Source organism: Homalodisca vitripennis, chromosome 5, assembly GCF_021130785.1.
Source record: "Homalodisca vitripennis isolate AUS2020 chromosome 5, UT_GWSS_2.1, whole genome shotgun sequence".
NCBI classification, from domain to species: domain Eukaryota; kingdom Metazoa; phylum Arthropoda; class Insecta; order Hemiptera; family Cicadellidae; genus Homalodisca; species Homalodisca vitripennis.
The window spans coordinates 146,652,164-146,672,292 of NC_060211.1; the positions used below are offsets into that span (position 1 = coordinate 146,652,164).

Below are 20,129 nucleotides of genomic sequence, written 5' to 3' on the forward strand. Positions count from 1 at the left end.
AAACATGATTAGTAATTAGTTTTGAAAAATTTTAGAAGACTAAGAGTAGATATAGGATCACAATAGTTTATAAATTATGATTGACCTTCTTAAAAAAAAACGAAACCTTTCTACAGGTTCCAGTGGCTTAACTAAAGGGGATGAGCTGGCTTACACCCCTCCCTCAATCGCTAACAAAAAAAAAAAAAAATACATATAGCAGCAATTCAGCATGTATTAAATAAGTTAATTATTTTACTTTGAATGTGACCTGTCTAAGTCATTTAAATTTAGATTTATTTAGTTGTACTCTCTAGTGGCGGGTATTGACATGTTCAATCAGATTCATCCTAAAAGCAAAAACCTAATTACGTCGATGATGGGATGGGTCCTAAATAAATATTTCTTTAACCAGATAATCATGAAATAAGAATGATAATCAAGTGTGAATTAATTAAATTAGAGAACCTTTCATTAACGAGGTACTTCAAAAAATCTTGTTTTCTTGTTTTGCAGTAAGTAAATGATTTTGATAACAGCAGAAATCCCTGAAGAATATTATTAAGACTATGGTTGTTGAGGTACTTGTTGAGGTACCTGTCGCTTGCGGCTAGCGCGGGGCGAGGGCGAGTGAGAGCCGCCACTCTCCGAGTCGTTGGCGGGCGCGGGAGCAAGGCGGGTCCGGTGCGAGCTCTCTGAGTCTCGCCGGCTCTCTCGATCTGAGTCGCTGGGCGCTACCGTACTTCTGTAGTCACTGAAACAATCACATTTTTGAAACAAACGCACCGATAAGGCAGAAACTGCAATCTAAACATACCTAGTGATACCTTGTGTGCTATTATCTCAACATGCTAACAACACATACTTCGTCAATAGTCCATTGCTGAGGATCAAATGAACAGGTTACATAATATCCGTAGAAACGCAACTTAAACCATTTAACCTCTTCATGCATGAATTATTAAATAATTAAAAGACAAATTTGTTTACTTGTTTTTCTTGTTAAATAGGCTTGTTTAAAACAAAAATAATTTTTTCAAATTTTTTTGCGTCTTAGTTAAAAAATGGCGGACCTGACGTCATATGACACCACCATGCAATAAGGAAACAAAATATGAATGTTACCTTTTTTATAATTTGTTTTATTTTCTGGTACATGTGCATTAAATAAGTACTATGTTTAAGTTATAAATGCATAAAAATGTATTTAATCTCTTAACGTTAAATATTGTCACATTTTGTAAAATAAAAAAATGTTTATTTAAAAAAAATAAATTTCAAAACTAAAATCAATTTATTTATTGAAATATCCATATAATAACATCTTATTTACTATGGAAAGCTTCCATACAGTGTGGAAATACATGTAAACCACAAATGTTTTACACTGGAATCTGGTTTTTTTTTCTTGCAGTGTTCAAAACGGCATCGCTGCTTCCTGGCGTTTTCGACTTTCGGTGGCCAGTGGTCAACTTTGTCGTATCTCAGTTCCGGAATTATGTTTACTCGTTACTTTTTTTTCTTAAGAGTTGGAGTGTTGTTTGGAGACATTGATGAGGGCCTTCCTCTCTTCTTCGAGTCACATCACCCTTTGGCAATGAGGGTGTTGGCTACAGATGATTTGAAAGACAACAAGTCCATTTTTCCATCAACCGATTTCGTGTAGCAAAACCAGGCATTCACTAGGGACACATTTTAAGACGTGAAAAAATACTCTAAGGTACCACTTCTTAGACTTGATGCCATGAGAGTAATGTGCTATCATTCTGTCCGCCATGTCAACTCCTCCCATGAAGTGTACTCGGATATAGCATGAGGACGAGTGATCGTTATAACTTCTTGGGTTTTCCTGTATTGACTGAAAATGTTGAAAATCTGTGCAAATTTCAGGAAGATCAACTGGTATTTCAATACCTTCTGAAATATTTTGTTGGGCAACATCAACTTCAAATAGTTCATCACCTGATAAACTGCACTCCTCATCCTCTGACCCAGATGGAATAATATTCTCACTATGTAATTCCAAGTATTCGGCAATATCACCATCATCCAAGACAGAAGTATCCATGTTTTCTTACACCTACGAAGAAGAAAAAATAAAATAAGTGAAACTATACCAATCAGTAATGGGCATCGGGATAGTTTCACTTATTGCATGGTGGCGTCATTTGCCACTCATCAATAATTTGTGGCTAATTTTTATTACATCAGCAATTTCAAAAATATATTTAGTAAATATGTTAGTATATAATACCTAAAAACAGAACATAATTTTTCTTAACTGATAAAAATTCCTTATCAATCAGGAAAAAATTATGAAACTGCCAAAATAACCTCTCACTAATAACAACAATGCTGGACTGAATAAAAATGGAGGGAAAATAAACTAAACTGTTGCTTCCAATGTGCTGTAGGGTGGCTTTTGCTAGTACCTATGAACCCTTGAGTGAACTACATGAGATAGAGACAGTTTGGAGTACATCTTACATTTTATATATATTTATTTATTTAGTGGTGTCAAATGACATCGTCATGCATGAAGAGGTTAAAGCTGTGACACAAATAAAAGGAGAAAGGCACAGACACTAAATAAGGCGTGATAAAACATATAGAAACTATTTTGATTGCTTTGATGAAAGGAAATTCTCATCATTAGGCGTCATACAGTAGTAGCTTACACAAAATGTAAAATAGTTCCTGAAGTAATATGTACATTTGAAAAAACCGAAGACTAAACTTACTTACTTTACACTACCTTCAGTTGTTAAAGTCAAATAAAAAAAATATCTTTATACGCATTAGAAAACAAGAGAGCTGAACCTGACATGCTGAAGAAATGTAAACAAATTATAAACAAAAATATAAACAATCTAAATTTATATTATTCAATTCGTACACCATATTAAAAACCTGTAAGCCTTTTCAAACAGCTCATTATTTAATAACTGGTGAAGTAACTCGTAATATAGCATCACCTAACTTAAGTTGCTGATCTTCAAATTTTAACCTGGATACGATCTTCTTAGACCACCATAGTATAAGCTATTATTGTGTAATATTACTTTGCTTGATTTGGATTCTCCTTTTTGAAAGATGTTTCGAAAATACTACCCTGGGAAAAAGTTAAACCCTGGGACGAGACGAGGTTTTGAAACATAGTTTTTTATAAACGTCTACTTCTGAATCTCAGAGCCAGCGAGTAAGTAGCCTATGCACCATGCATTATAGTTTGTAATCTAACATCTCAAAAACTGTAGTGCGAGACATGTCATTGCAAGCCTGGTCATTTGGTTTTATAATAATACAATAATAACAATATGTATGATTATGCATAAAACACTGATATGTTAACGCAATCGTCAAAATTAATGACATACTAAAACTTTGCATACATTCACTATATTTGAATCCCATTCAGAATGTTGTCCCATTCTTGCCCCAATGGCAGTCAGCCAATCATATGATCTGCCAAACATGAGTCACAACTCGTCTATACTATAGAATACTTTTGAAATCAACGTGGTTTCAGATGGGGTTGAAATGCCTAGGACATCACTGCATTATTTTATCATATACTAATAAGGTAAAAGATCTCAAACTGGTGATATCACAAGAAATATTCTATACTCATGCGAAGTTTAAATAAAAGTATAACTTTGGCGTAAATGCATTATACACCAGTTTATTTGCCACAGCGCAGGCTTGCAATGGTATGTCTTGTTCTATAGCATTACAGTTTGTGATAGTAGTGCATATGATCGTGTTAACAGTTTTGTGACTGTTACCCTCTACTTATATGATCGTGTTAACAGTTTGTGACTGTCACCCTCTACTTCACTACTGTACATGACGCATGTCACCTTGAGAATGCCGAGTCGCTACTCTTGTCCATGCTCTTGCGCCAACTCTCTCGCCGCAGGTGCCTGTCCCGCCGGTCCCGGGCAGTACTACTGGGCGCTGCCCCTGGCCGCTCCATCGGCCGGTAGAAGTTAACGCAGATCCCGTACCTGGTCTTACCTGCCATTACACAGAGCAAAGTTCGCTTTTAGTTATAAGGCCGAAACAGCCACAATACAATCAGAATGAAACACCGGAACTACAAATCAATCAATGTAAAAAATAAAAGAAAACGTCACCAAAACCGATGATCGTGGAATGCCGATGGCCGAGCGGTCTAAGACGTTGGACTTTGGGTCTGAGTTATAGTTAGCTCAGGTTCAAATCCTGACTGTGACCGAAGCACCTATCAGTACCATCAACCATGTACTGTTTTCTGTTTGATAAGATCCTCTCACAGGCCAGTGGCCCATGAGGACAGACAGTATAAGGCTTTAAAGGGCACCGGTCTCTTCTTTGTTAAAAAAAACACACACACACCCACACAAATAAAGTATGTACTATACCTCTCTCAGTATTTGATAAAAATTTCAATTGAACCACACTCTAGGTGCAACAATTTAATAATTTTGGGTTCAAGTAAGAAACCTAACGAGAGAGATTGTAAGATTTAGAACTCCGTATTCACTTGGCTCCGTCTCTCGTAATCCCAATTAACTAATAATCAAATTTAGTTATAAGGCATATAGTAAACCTTCACTTAAACCACAAATAATCTTGTATTCAATCAAATACAAAATCACTTTGATTATTCATTAAGATGTTTTTCCCACTTAATAGCTAAAGAATACTAAATGAAAATTATATTGGAACATAGACTATACTTAATAAAGCCATGTTCTTTAGATCTGAGTGATTTATGTCTACGTTTAATCTAAGCTGTAAAATATATAAATCTATACAAGATTTCATAATTATACTGCCTTAAATATATTTCAATAATATTGTTTTATTACTTACTATATTGCAGTATTTTCGAAGGTTTCGCTAGAGGGTATTAAAATGTGTTCTCAAGTCTTAACATCATAAATACAAGCGATGCTTTTTTTTAAAGGGATTCTTTCTACGCCAATTGCATTTTAATTGAGGATAATACATGTTATTTTAAGGGAAAACGGTCCAAACCCACTTACAAATATTTACTGACCTCCCCGGGAATCGAACCCGTGATCTCTCGATTAGAAAGCCGCAGCCTTAACCCTACCCTACGGCGAAGGTCTAATACTATCGCAGCAAGAAGGCACTTACCAGAATCCTTCTCAGTGAGGGTGAAGACGAAGGAGGTCGCTTCCCGCAGGGCGGTGCGGCGCGGCCCCACAGACACACATCCCTCTGGCTGGCAGAAGTATACCATGTCCAGCGGCAGGGGGAAGTCTTTATGGTCATCTGCGGGGTAGCGGCGCAACAGCTCAGGGGCCTGCAACAATGTCTTATACATATATTGTGCTTTTAGGAGATTGTACGCTTGAATGATTTTAGGAATTTAGTTCTGATCACAGTTTAGCCATCCTGTCCCTTATGCTCATAGACAGCCGAAGTCAAATTTAACAGAATGTTTCTTATACCTTCTTATTGCACAATGAATTGATGACCTTTCCTATGGACATTTCCTTAGGCCACTAACATAAGGATAACCTTATTGTACATACAGGCCGAAGTAGATTATTCCTAATTCAACCTTGATGAATCGAATGAAATTACTTTCAACTTTGTCAAATGTCACAAAAGGATCCAATTGGGAATTTTAAAATTTAAATATAGGTTATACATCAGTTTAAATATATATTTTAAATGTATTTCATATATAATTTAATGTACATTGTTACTTAAGAAGTTTAAGTTGTAGGCTTTTTGTATTCTTGAAAATTGGGAATTTTTAAAATTTGAAAGTGCAATGAAAAATGCCCCTAACCACACTTTTACTTAATGAATAGCTTAAAAATAAGCTTTGGTATAAATTTATGCTGTCCAATATTCAGTTAAGATAACACATTACTTAAGTTTAAAGGCCTATTTTCAAAAGTTTTTGTACACCTTGTCAATAAGGTTGAAAATTATTAACTTTAGCTGTCGCCAACACGTTCAGTGTAAATCGACCTTTAAATTGTATGTATCACACAACGCCTTGTTTATATGTGAAAAATTTCCCAAAAACACTTTTACTCCCTCCCCAAATTGGATACTTTTGGAGCATTTTACAATGTTTACAATAATTTATTTGGATTCTGTGCGGTCAAATTAGGGGGAAATAAGAAAGAAAAATGTTAAAGCTAGTGCGACATCTATGCATACATCTCAGGTGGCCTGCCTCACTCACAGGATGTGGACATTTTAGTGCAATAATGTTGGTAAAATTATAAACGTTTAAAAAGTAATATAAAGTTGCAATAATGAAATATGAAAGAAAATAGAGATGTTGAAATATTAAACACGTTTTAGGCATCAAATTTATACTGAAAATTGAATTTGGGATAGGATCGGTGACCGATTGGCCTAGGTCGTTAAACTTTCGATTTGAGTTAGATAAAGTTAGGCTATTAAACATTCAAATCTGCCACCCTAGCACTTTTCATCAATACTGTTGTACTTTATACTTTAACGGTCGACTCTCATATTCACTTTGGTAGGATACTTTCACAGGTCAAAGGGCGGACAGAATAATGGTATAAAAGGAGGCCGCCTTTCCTTAAAAAATGCAGCGTGTTTATTCATAGTTATCAACATTTTTAGAGATCCTTTAGTTCAATCATGTTACTGGCTTATTGTACTATGTGACTTAAACACGAGTAACATCTATTTGTTTGTGAAACATCATTTTTTTATGAAGACTCCTTTTAAAAGGAACATATCAAATAATAGTGAAAAAACACACTTTAAACTTAAAAACTATCACAAGAGGTTGAAGATAAAAATTTAAGGTTTACATATTTTACAATGAAGGTATCTGTGTAATTTTAGGATACATTCGAGAAGGAGGAATAAAATAAGTATATCATTTACTTTTTACTTTACCGCATGTAAATGTACGTTTATGTAACGGAAATACCTTCTTGCAGACATTCGCTCTTTCTCGTGGTGTATCGAACGGTGTTACCACACGGACGTTATTTAATCAATCAATCAATGGAATTACTTTATTTGTATCATATTCATAATGTACAAAAGGGCGAATTTAGGGCCATAAGGGCCTGTCTTACAATTAACCCTAATTTATTCTTCTATATAATTAAAAATTCTTACTGAAGATGCATACTGAATCGTAAAACCCGCTATTTAAATACTATTATATATAAACAAAAACACACGGCCGACTCTAGGGTTGTTGGCCCATATGCGAACAAAATGTGTCCTCATTAAAGTGAGTTACCGTAGTTCATTAGATAACGCCTTCGGAGAGGGAGTTAGCCAGGAATGGGATTTCAGAAAAACGTTTTCGTTAATAATCATTATAACAAAGAATTGGATTTGATTACTGATAATACATGGTTACATCCTCTATACAAATTCAAATCAGGAAATCTTTCCTCAAGAAATTATTAAAAATATAGGAAGTGTACTATTGTTTACAATTGTTACTTTGAACTATTTCTTTGTTCCCTACCGCAATCTCAACTAATTTATATGGAACGTTAATCCTTACAACCTACACGTCTTTTACAATGCAGTTTACAGAACAGATATAAAAACAACTCACTTCAGATTTGTTCCTTTTATACTTATTCGGTTTGGTTTACTTGTATCACGCTGGCCGAACAGCGCGGCATATTAATATCCTCAGCGATCGGCGACACATTTTAATACATCTGAAGGATAACGAATTTTACCGCCGAAACAAAACCACTTCGCTATAATAATGGAATAAGTGTAACGGGAGAGAGGGTTAACTTTAGCAATCATCACATTATGTAAACAGTTACAAGCATTTAACGTTCTTCGTCCTCAAATAAGATTTCAACAGAAAACTCCCGTATCGAAACATATTTTGTGCAATAATTAAAACATAGAGAATTTTTTGGAAATTCCCGAAGATATATTTTTATGTTTAAAATCCGGTAATCTCCGGGAAATCCGGTGATATGACAATCCTACGGGGCGAAGTCTAGAGTTACCGCTTTGCATTCCGCTACGCACAGCGAAGTTGCCAAGCTATGTGCTAGCGTTAAGGTATATTTTATATTTTGAAATACAATTTAAATAAAATAAAATACCCTTAAACCCTTATGGCCTATTAATTCGTTTGCCTGAAATAGTTGCGCATACAAGTACTAAGTCTTTTATTTAGTTCATGTTTTAATCCCCCAAAAAATAAAATAAAATGCCTAATTTGGGAATTTCAATAATTCCTGGGCATCACTTAGGTTCCTATATGGACGAGGTGGCTGTGTTTGAAAATAAAAACTAGTTTTATATAAAACAAACACTAAATAAATAAAACCACAACATTTCTGTATACATGTAACCCTATAGCAAATGTTTTAGTCACGTAACCAAGAGATCCAATCAGATCACTTCATAGCCCAGTGGTTGTTGGAAAAATGTTTTTTTTTTAAGAAACATAAACCAAAATAACTCACCGTCACTCGTTAAGTCTCTAGAGTTTGTGACGCAGCAATAAATTTATATAAATTAATTTTTGTACAATAAAACTGACTTTTGCAATTTCAAATATAATAAAAAATAATTTGGTCAATCATAATTATTAGGAAACATAACTTTATGTGGTTGTAACTTTTATTTATGCAATGATCATTGTATTCCTACTACTGCATTTGTGTTAGTCAACTCCTGACTCAATATCCCTGACGCGATTTGACTGTAAGACATATTTTGGTATCATTTTGCTGCTCTAAAAGTTCCTAGCTGATAAATATCCAACATCAGAGACTTTTGAATTTTTTTGTTCTTTAAGGCCGAACATTGGTTTTGTTTAATCTGCTTTAATGTTAAATTCAGTAAACTGTTGTTAATATGTATTAACTTAGCAATACGAGATACAAGTGTAATGGGAGCATCACTAGAGAGAAGAGTGTTCAGATAGAAACACTAATTCACAGCCAGGTCAGTCTTGGAAAGTAGGATCGGTAGTCCACGGGTCGGCGTGGACTCACTGTCCCACTCTGTGGAAATGTGACGTCAGCTACCCTCGTCAAAATTAGGCGTGGACCTACAATCCTACAATCGTTTTCAAAATAACGAAATTTACAATTTTTTCCAAGAACTTTGCAACCAAATGTCAAGTTTCATGAATATGACAAAAATGTTATGCATAGAGAATTGTATTGACCAAAGCTGATATTGACTGCTTGGTTGCTGAGAAAACACTATGGCGTTGCGTATCATATTCTCAAGAAAGAAAGACGTACCATATACAGAGATGCCTTTGTAATTATGATGAAGATAGCATTCTCCTTGATGCCAGCCAAAAAATAGGCCAAAAGGCAAAACATATGGACCTTCTGACGTACTATTAACGTTTTGATGTTGGCAGACATAGCATGAGACGGAAAATTTGACTGGGGGGAGGAACGGTCTTCTTGAAGCAAGGAGACGACAGAGTATCAGTGATTACAAAATGCTAGTTTATAAAAATTAAATTTATTCAACGAGGAAGCTCGATTAAATTTTAAACCCCTTTTAGGATAATGACCTGATTAGGGTTGTTTAATCGTTAAAAATAATATTACGCCACTAGACACTATGGACTCTAAGCTCTTAACTACTAAGGAGGGTATTAAAGGGCTTTTGTACTCATTGACCTTATTTCTGAATCTAGAGTGTTCCCAGATAAGCTAAAGGGAGGCGAGATCACTTTAAAACACAACGAAGTTTGAGAATAGATTGCAACCAGTATTACAGGCCAGTTTTGCTATCATATATTCATGTAAGGAAGTACTTTAAGAACGCATAAATTTGTAACTTGTTGGAATTAATTTTATCATCAACAATCATTATATTTTTTTGAAATAAAAAATGTGTGATTCTATAGATGAAGAAAGATAATTTCTCTCCAATTAAATTGATATGGGAAAAAGGATTGTGAATTAATTTATAGACATTTGCTACCGTTCACTGTAATATATTTAAGATGAAAATTGAACCTGTAGCCTAAAGAGCTAGTAAATGATCTATTTCAACACTATTTATAATATAGGAATATATTTGTCTAGCTAGTTATTTGAGTGATTAAACAGCTAAAATATAGTCACACAAGGTTTCCTTCTAGGTGATGCTTAATATCTTATTCATGTAAATTAATTGTGCAATAATTAATTTTATTGCAGGTGATGTACCAACGATCTACGCTAACAGAAGAGAATTTGAAGAAAATTACTTTTACGCGTGTATTCAGGCGGTTTATTGACAGATATGTTTTCATAAACTTGAACATAGGATTTTATGAAATAGCTGTATGTGAGCTGAAATTATGAGTTGTATTAACTGTACGTGTAGGGAAATAGATATTGAGGTTCCATAGAATATACAGGTTGAGTCAGCTTAAGTGTCTTAAACATTATTAGGAGGCCGATTAGAGCTTTAACAAAGAACAAATCCCCTAAATAAGATACAGGGAATATATGAAACATATTTGTATAACATTTAAGACATAATATGTGCCTAAAGTGGAGGTTCCAGGTCCGAGCCTCAAAAATTTCAAAAGTTTACTGGAACACGTGGCACATTTTACTAAAGGGTTAGTCGACAGAAACATTTTGGTGAGGTTAAAAAATTACTGTTAAAATGGTGGAACAAGACATAACCAAATTGAGATTTAACATGAAACGTGATATTTTCTACAAATTAATAACTTAACTGTCAAACTAACAAATTTTCAATCTGCTATAAATACCCTCCAAATTTACATGCCACATGAACCCATGCAATATAAAATTAACACCTCCCGAAAACAGTAATATTCAAATAGTAGATTTAAATAGACCTGTAATTATGTTAGTGTACCTCAGTAAAAAATGGTTTTTTATATTTGAACGATGTGTCTATCTCTAATCATTTTTGGATGAGATCTAAAAAACAGTTTTTTTTTAAATTTAGAAAGTTGAAATGTAATTAGTATTAGTATTGTAATATGTCAATCAATATTTAACGGTTTCAAAATGCCGTGCAGAGTGTGAGGTTTTAAACACATTTATTATTGAAACAGCACATGACATTTTTATTTAGGTAGTTTAGTATCTCTTGTAAAAATACTTTTTTTCTAATTTACTAACAGCACTAAAATGTTTTACAGATGAATACATCTAGTGTCTCTCTAATAAAAGTTTTTAATGTTTTAGGACTAAACAAAATAGAACATTAAATCAAAATTTAATGCGCTGTGAATACTATTGGTCAACCATGTTCAACGGTATATAACCTGAATTTAAAGAAATATACATGCTCATGTGGCGATAATATAATTTTTAAAGTAGCAGATTGTTTAAAATAAATATGAAACTAAATAAAAATGTTATGAGCTGTTCAAAATAAGGCATATTTGCCTGTAACTGTTGTGTTTTGTTCCGCCAACAGTTTCCAGTTGAATATTTATTGAAATGTATGCACCAAAATATTTCAAGAGTTTTAAGACCATCTATCGATAGACACATAGTAAATGTAAAAAAACGTTTATCTTTGGAAGACGCGAAAGCCGTTAAAATGAAGCATACTATGATGTATCCTTCGGTTTATACTTTCTGAGTTGTGCCGTATTAATTTATCAAAATATTAATATTTTGGGGGTAAAACATCACTTTAAAGAGACTTTGTTACAGGTTAAAAGCATGTTGGTGTCACTATTTTATTTTTAATTTTGTAATCATCAGCGAGTTTGATATAAAACGTCAATTTGTTGTTCTGGTCCGCCATTTCGAAACGTTAAAATCTTTGGGAAAAAACTTCAAAATATGTCTGTCGAGGAACAGTAGCTAATAGGAGGGTACTGCGTGATACTTATGCCAAAAAGCTGGTCAATTATGTTTGTAATAGTGAACCGCAATGCTGACAAAATGATTCACCTTATGACGTTTCAGTTTTAGTGAACTATCTTTGTATTAGTTACACAGAAGATCAACCTTTCGTACGAATGAGGTGTGCTGAGGTCCGGGGGATAAAATTTCAGTTAGTTCTGAGGTCCGACGCTAGGGCTGCGCCACGTAACTATATTACCGGTCAAATGTTTACTACCAGACCTCTCACTCTACATATAGTAGTCCGAGCGGTCAGTTTTTCCTACCTCAATTTAAAACATTGGGTGAGTTATCTCTGGTTTAATTAATACAAGCAAAGGTACTACAAATGGTAAAACTGTAAAGTAAAAGACTGTAACGAAAAGAGAAACTTTAAAATGCAAACTTTTAAGAGAAGGAGGAACTGTTGAATCAGAAAAGCTACGGCAGATGTGTGTATCTAATCCAATCAGCCAATCCAATCCAATCCAATCCAGTCCCTGTAACCGGATTGCGCGCTTCCCTTCAACAGGAAATCTGATCACAAGTGATACAGCGCGTCACGGCTCGACAGTTGATTGTTCCCCAGTTCACTGGCTCTGGGGCAACCTCTGTTGTGTGTCTCCTGACCTCTGTGAACTCTGTCAGTCCGTCTTTACAGTTTCACAGTTTGTTCGATGATTAGTCATTTTTTAACCCAAACATTATTGTAAAAAACTTTAAACTCGTATTACTGTCTTTCTATTACGGTAAAACTAGGTTAAGAACTAAAATTGTTGTATCATAGATTGTAGAAGTAGTAGCGAAGTGAAAAGGAGGGATCACATATTTTGAAGCAGTCCGTAAAGGTTACGAATTACGGATTGCCAAAGGGATATTTATAGGAATAAACCCACACATTTTAGGCCTATACATAAACACTAAACGCACGATATATAAATTAAAGTCTCACCCTAGCGGGTGGTAAAGTTCGAAAATACAGTTAAAATACAATGATATAATAACAGTTCTCGGCCGAGTTGAGAGTAATTGAGATAAAATTCTAATTTACTTGTTGCAGCATGTGTAGCGTTTGTGTGTGTACGCCAGCCTAGCATCAGCAATCTCAGAGGCAGATTAAGGTAGAAATATCCAAAGAGAGCGTTATGGGGGTACAAACCCTCCCCCTTTAGGTCTCATACGGGAGTATCAAAACAAAATTATACAAACAACGTGTTGGTAAAAATTAATCCACGCTATTGCATTACAGAATTTACCAACCAGTTACTTTATAATTGGCAATCAAGGATTTTTGCTGGAGTTTTCCATCGAAAACATATACAAGTCTTTGTTAAAACCAGCTTTTAAAAATCTGACTACACCACTGTGTTGAAGTACTTTAATAGAGATGAATTTGTGACCTCGTTTTCGCAGTAAACTCTCAAAGGCGGTTTCAGTAATCTAAATTTAATTGAGACAGTGAATTGGAAATCATAAAAAAGTACGTTACTTTGGTATCATCTGAGGCCACTATTTTTGAAAGAATTTTTCTTATCAGGAACCTAAAAAAACTATATTATTTGAAAGGACAGGCTTTATCCGACTTATTGTGAAAATTAAACTTCATTATGATATCAGCAAGAAGGCGGCCACTCTGTCCCTATCTACTACTTGTTATGATTACGTGATACAAGTAGATAAATTCATACATAGGTATTATAAATATAAAAAGTTAACGTGCTCTCATGTGATCTGAGCATGATTTAGGTACGATCTCTAAAGATGTTTTTCTATTTTCGCCAGAAGTGCAGTTTGGCGACGAGGGCACCACCGAAGCCTGACGTCGGAAAAGTTGGACGATCTGGGATGTGATCTGAGGGCGAGAAGGTACCAATGCGGCACATCATTGTGGGTTTCGATGGCCGCACTTCTGGCGAAAAAATCAAAGCACCCCACGAAACAGTAAGAAAAACCCCCGGTAAGAAAACTCTTCCAAAAATAGTGGCCTCCGGATAATACAAAGTATCAGAAGTACTACAACTGTACTGTACTGTGTATCAACTGTACTGTACTGTACTGTTGATTGTACTCAACTGTGACGTTCGTTCAAAAAACATAGATTTAATACATCGTTTTCGACAATTTTAAAAATAGAATACGTATAAATTTAATTAATGTCACACACTAAATTAAAATTAAAACAAATTTTACATGTCAGCTGATACATTTTGTTGTATTTACATAAGCACCAGCCCCGCAAGCTGTGGGTATAAAGAGAGCCGGTACATCTGTTTATATGTGGTACTCCCTTGTAACCGAATGAGCGCAATGAAGAACAGAGTACAGAGACTACTTCAGTCAACAGCAGCTTAATTATTTTCTCCTTACGTAGACATACTCTTTAAATAAATTTCTGTTATCAAGGTTGACTTGGCATAGAATAAAATCGCGAGGTAACTCCATAGATCTGTGATGGTAAAAAGCTATCCTAGTACTGAATGTGCGCTCAGCGTAATTTATACTTTCTAAAGGTAAAATAATACTTAGGCCTAGACGGAGGTTTTACAAATTAACAACCAATTGTAAGTTTAATTTTTATATTATTAGGAACGGCATTCTAGTTTTGTCTCCAAAAGTGCATCATTGTCTTCAGTTCCTAAGATATTTATTATGTAATATCCTCATCCAGAGAGATCCAGAATTATAATTTCCAAAATAATTCTAACGCAATTGAATATGCTTTTGATTTTAATCTTTCATAATTTATTTGATTTATTAAAAGCCTTTATTTCTTGATTTAATATTGTATCTTAAAGACTTATAATTTATTTAAAAAAACCCATACTATATGATTTATAAAAATATTTCTCGGAATTATTTACTGCATGACATCTCATGATAATATTTACATATGTATACCATTCCTAAAATGATTTCTGATCAAATAAATTAAATCATTCATTTTCATAAAAAGAACTGGAAATAACCGGTATTTTTTAAACCAAATTAAGTTTTTGAGCCGAGGCCTACGTAGAATATATTATTTATCGGGAAAATAAGGCAGATTCAGCTGTGACATAGGAAATACATATAATTAATTTGAAACAGAAGTGCTCATAAGCGCACAAAACTTGATATTACAATAGACCATCAACCTCTAAACGTCTGACTATGAACATTAAAATAATTATGTACTTGTTCGTATGTCTAATAACGTTAGAAAAATTCCATAGAGGACTATCATATTACATCATAAGTGCTTTGACCAAGCAAGCTACAGACTTTGATTTAAACAATTGCGTGCGAAGCCACGGGTAACTGCTAGCCTCCTATAATGCTATGACTAAAATTAAGCTGATAATACGTACGAGATAACGCTTTTATGTATATTTCCCCTCTCGACAATATAAATAATAATAAAACAAACAACATTTCAGAAGAAAACTCCTTTTATTACTATAAAAATGTAAACACCAGACGTAGCACATGGAAAGCATAACATTAAATAATAAAGATGGAGAAAATATGATGAACTGACCTGAACCGGTGGGGAAGCATTGTTGGCAGTTCGCTGGGGAGACGGGCGTGCCCCAACGATGGCCAAGTAGTCCACGAGCCGCGGACACAGAAACTTCTTCTGAATGTCTGCCATAGTCACTCACTGTGGGGGTCCCATCACTATGTCACTTGGGAATGTTCACTAGCCGGCACCGGACACTCCAGGTACGCGAGATATTCCCCCCCTTGCTGCGACTTCATCCTCCGGCGACTACAAGATCTTCATCAACTGCAAAGAAAAAAAAACCATTTGTTAATGTGACTGCGTGGTGTAGTTTCTAAAACAAAGTAGGAGTAGGCGACACAACGTTCCGCGTGACAGACTTCATTGAGATTACATGGACAATTTTAAATCTATTACTCATTTCATTCTTTAGATGCTCTGCGGATAGAAAGATAGACAATCATACATGCAGCAAAGTTTTACAGCCTTCGGGCAGATCAGAGATAAATTATACCATCCTTCCGAGTGATAGGCTTCAATGACGCTCAGTCAAATCCCATGGATATGCACTACCATAGTACTAATTGTTGTATGTATAGAAATGAAGATTCATGCAAAACTTTAACTTTAAATGCGAAATCCAAGATATCTTTTGGATAGTTAGCTAAGCTACATGTGTTACCACAAGATATAACAATTTCTATAATCGTATCATTTAGTTTACAAATTGATTTATTTTGCAACTTTATCGTCGCCATCATTGTTTACTTGTAATACCAATGTAAAAATGTTCACTAACGCTCTGCCAAATTTTATGGTGCGTCATGCACCACTATCGAGCTCGTTGTTCCTGGTGCAGAAATGAAGCTTGATGTAAATGTTTTACCCTACATGTCTGTTCTTTTTCAAGATATCGTCCGGACAGACTGAGGTACAGAAATAAAATTTGCCATCCCCTCGAGCGATGAGCTTCGCTAACGCTAACGTTTCAGCTAGCAGTGGCTGAATATTTATTATTCAGTGTGTGCGTGGCTTGCGTCTTCATTTTGAGGCATTATTAGGATTTGCAGAAATGTATTACATGCCTTAATGAATTATACAGTATCGGAGTCAATGTAAACAATTGTATCTGTGTGTATGGTTTTTTTAAATAATTATTAAAACAGTCTACGATTGATAGCTTTGAATGTGGTCAAGACCTCAGATTGTTTTCAATGAGTTGCAGACTATCCAATTAATTATGACTTGCAGAAGATATGAACTCATTCCCCTGAGTAGTCTGTTGATATTTAACCCGTATAATGAATTGAGAATTACTTCTCATTTTTACTTAAGCCATTGTTACAGATGAGTTAGTGATTGTTTTTTGTTCCTGTAAATTAAAATATGACAAAACAAATACATCCATAGCTTAAAGTCGTTACATGTAAAGCAGAGAAATTAAGAATATTTATTTAAAATCCTCCAGGATAAGTTAGATTGTTAGGACTACAAATAATTTGGTCAGTACCTCGTTTGTACAGCCAACGAGTACAATTGGTATCTCCAATTGGTAGGAAATGAGGAAAAACGAGACAGGTAGGAGATGTTTTGATAGGGAATGTGGCTTTGATAGTGTATGTCAGTATGTCAGCGAGCCAATGGACTAACGTGGGGATGTGTCCACAAAAAACCGTGGTTGGAAATATACTTCCATCACTCCTGGAAACACTAGTCCAAAAAGCCCTCACCAAAGTAAGGACTATCAGTATGATATTCCCTATATTAAGTCATAAAAATTTATCCTGCTAGTCAAAGAAAGCCATTATCCCTCTAAAATAAGCTCATTGGGTGTCAGCATTCGATCAAGAGTGCATGGAAAACCTCAAAGAGTTTAACAAAATAGCCTGGAAGAGTTGGTAAGGATCCAAGGGCGAGAATGGAAGCTGTTACTGTAGATAAGTACAAACCTATCTAGAACTGGTGTAACATCTTTTATGTGTCCAGCATTTATGACTTGGGCAAATAAACCCTGCCGGGATGCTCCTGGAAATTTCCTCCTTGTAAGTGACCTCTTCCGAACGGTTTTACGCCACTGTATGCTAACTAAAACGAAACAGTTTGATGTTGCTTTTGAACTTCAGACTTTCACCAGTGACAGCAATATTTCAGGCTCAACTCAGATTAATTGACAAAATTAAAATTTAATCCTCAATCCTGGATTTTAACCCATCAAAAAAAGATTCTAATTGCAAATTTCGACTTTTGTAAATGCAGAACGTATTTAATATTTTGAATAAATCTACAACACACGTTGCAAGATTATAAAAATTACTCATTAATAACTTAACAAACACAACTATCTCTTAACGCAAGTCGATTTTAATGAATGGTTAATGGTCAACGTTTTATGATATCCTTCACGTTATGAGAATACAGTTTAAGTATCAAATAAGTGTATTTAATACTTCACCTTTTTTAAAAATCTGTACCGTATTTTTAATCTCACTTGTGGAATTTAGTGTCTTACAGGTTAGGCTAAGGAAAAACCAATTATAGACGCTTACTGGAGATTATTACTAGAGCCAACAGATTCAATAGTGTTTGCATATAGCTCATGCAGTAAATGATAGATTCTGGGTCTGGCCATAGGATCGCGCTATGAACAGTTTTGGATAAGTGTTGTGTTTGTTATGTTTTCTGTAGGCGAGGCTATTTCAATACAGCTTAGAAATGATTATCGTTGTAGAAATACTTTAAGGCGTATTATCCACATGGTGATGTGGATAATAACCTAGTGAGGTTCTCCAGCGTAGCACGCACCAACTCCATTGACGGCCATCAACATAGAAATGCTCCCAAAGAAAGAGAGGAGATGAGAGAGTTGGTTTGAAGGCTGAGAGGGGGCAGACGTGGAAAATGCATTAACCTCATCAAGAATTACACTCACCCCACTTCAACAGATAAGACTATCGCTATATTTCGCGTGTTTGCTCGTGTATTTAACTACGATGCGGCAATGAATCTAGACGAAAATGCATAAATGTTAGAAATGAATGTATTTGTGTTTCACTGATATACAATCAACACAAGCAACATTTATTGTTCCTTTTCAATATCAGTTTAACAAGTTTCCTTAAAAAGGGATTTCCGGACATTTTCCATCGTTCAGTGATACAAAAAAACCTTTCAATATATCTTTTCTATCCCAACACAAAATTACAATCAGGTTACCTTTCAGGTTAGGTATGCACCTGAGGAAGAGGTCAGATTGTAGATTCGAAACGTTGTGTTAATGAATTCTTGTATCACTGAACAAAGGGAAGGATCCGGGAAAATCCTGTTTCATTACAATTCTTCCATCGTGAAAACAAACTTGTTAAAAAGAGGTTTGCTTAAACATTTCTTACGATACATTCTTTTTCCGAAGAAGAACATTTAGAAAAGTCTTTCTTTCATTAGTACTTATATAACTAGAGACTTTTTCGAACTCCTTTCATCGTGATTTTATTCTTTTAATTTTCTCGAAAGTTTAACTTTAATCAGATTTTTTTTGAAAGATTGATTCTTGCAGTACAAATGCATTAAAGTACAGTGATTTTAGTCACATATGCTGGACCAATCTCCCTACAGCAATTAACTTGTCACACGCTGGAACGACGTACTATACTATCCCCTCAATGAGCGCCTGAAGGATACAGAGCCTCATCTAGCGCTAATTAACTAAGTAATTAACGCCTCATCATCCTCCCCTTCCATATAGTCTTCCCTCACGGTTTCCACTTATGGGAAAATATACTCAGCCATGCAATTATGGTAAACATATTTGACTAACTATACATTCTGCGAAAAGATAATTAATAATATTTAACATTAACTGAGAAGCTCTAAAGTCTTATTTTGCTCTAAAAGAGTACAACAAGCCTCTGAATTACGTAAAAGCAAAATCACATACGTTTCATTGGGAAAATTGTCCGCAGTGCGATCTGACAGCCAGGTCTAGTATTACCATGAGCGGAACGAATTCTGCTAACTAGTCCTTACCAGCCTTATAGATTTTTTCCGGCTCCTCCCAGTGGCGAATCTAAGATTGAATTTGGGGGGGGGGCAAACCCATCATGTTTGGGAGCCCTGTGAGTGAGAGGATAGTAGATGCAACTCGTCTTGTTAATATTATCTATTAAAGAAAGGTGTGAACTAAGCACATTATTCAACGAAAGGGTTTGATCTTCCAGAAACTGAATAAAAACAAAACAACACCCTCTATAGTCATATGACGTGCAAATACATTCTTAAACTAAAACTGAAGTTGCTTATTAACCAAGCAAACATTGAATAATGCCAGATTGAAATTTATGTTCACTCTTATGTTAAAAGACTTTTATGATATTCGTAAACATGTTTGTAATAAAACGAAATAATCAAATTTCAGAATAAAAATTACCACTACGGTACCCTGATACAGCTCCAGGAAATACAGATTAGCAAATCGAGTTCATCCGCCGAGCCGAACAAAGTTTTCGTACGGTATAACGGATGGGTGGAAGCAAATAATACAGATTTATGATTAAAACTCATTACGTAAATTATTTTCCCATCGGTTTGGGAGGGGGACAGCCCTCTTGAGGCCCTTCTAAATACGCCACTCGCCTCTCTGTGTTTACTGTTTAAATAAAACTTGCTCTTTACTATAGCAGTTATGTTATTTGTGTATTCGAGGTAAGCTGAATTAGTCGTAATATTAGGTTTATAATAATTTCGCAATGCCAACTAAATTCCAACCTCCTTTTTTACTTATATCTTTCTCTAAAATAATTTTTATCTTAATTTGCAGGAGTGTTTCTTGTACT

At 34.9% G+C, this 20,129-nt stretch overlaps 1 protein-coding gene across 18 annotated transcripts in view; it reads right to left on the reverse strand.

The window, feature by feature from the left end:
* LOC124362985 (MAP kinase-activating death domain protein) overlaps positions 1-20,129 on the reverse strand; it is a 191,780-nt gene that overhangs the window by 74,137 nt on the left and 97,514 nt on the right. For 16 of the 18 annotated variants that reach the window (XM_046817926.1, XM_046817924.1, XM_046817928.1 and 13 more), the window contains exons 2-5: positions 15,337-15,585; positions 5,125-5,293; positions 3,840-3,996; positions 577-733 (exon numbers count right to left, since the gene is read on the reverse strand). In XM_046817926.1, the coding sequence (XP_046673882.1) occupies positions 577-733; positions 3,840-3,996; positions 5,125-5,293; positions 15,337-15,450 (597 nt within the window). In that variant the 5' untranslated portion in view covers positions 15,451-15,585. The remainder of the gene's footprint in view (positions 1-576; positions 734-3,839; positions 3,997-5,124; positions 5,294-15,336; positions 15,586-20,129) is intronic. The other 2 variants (XM_046817931.1, XM_046817917.1) reach the window with 1 other exon arrangement.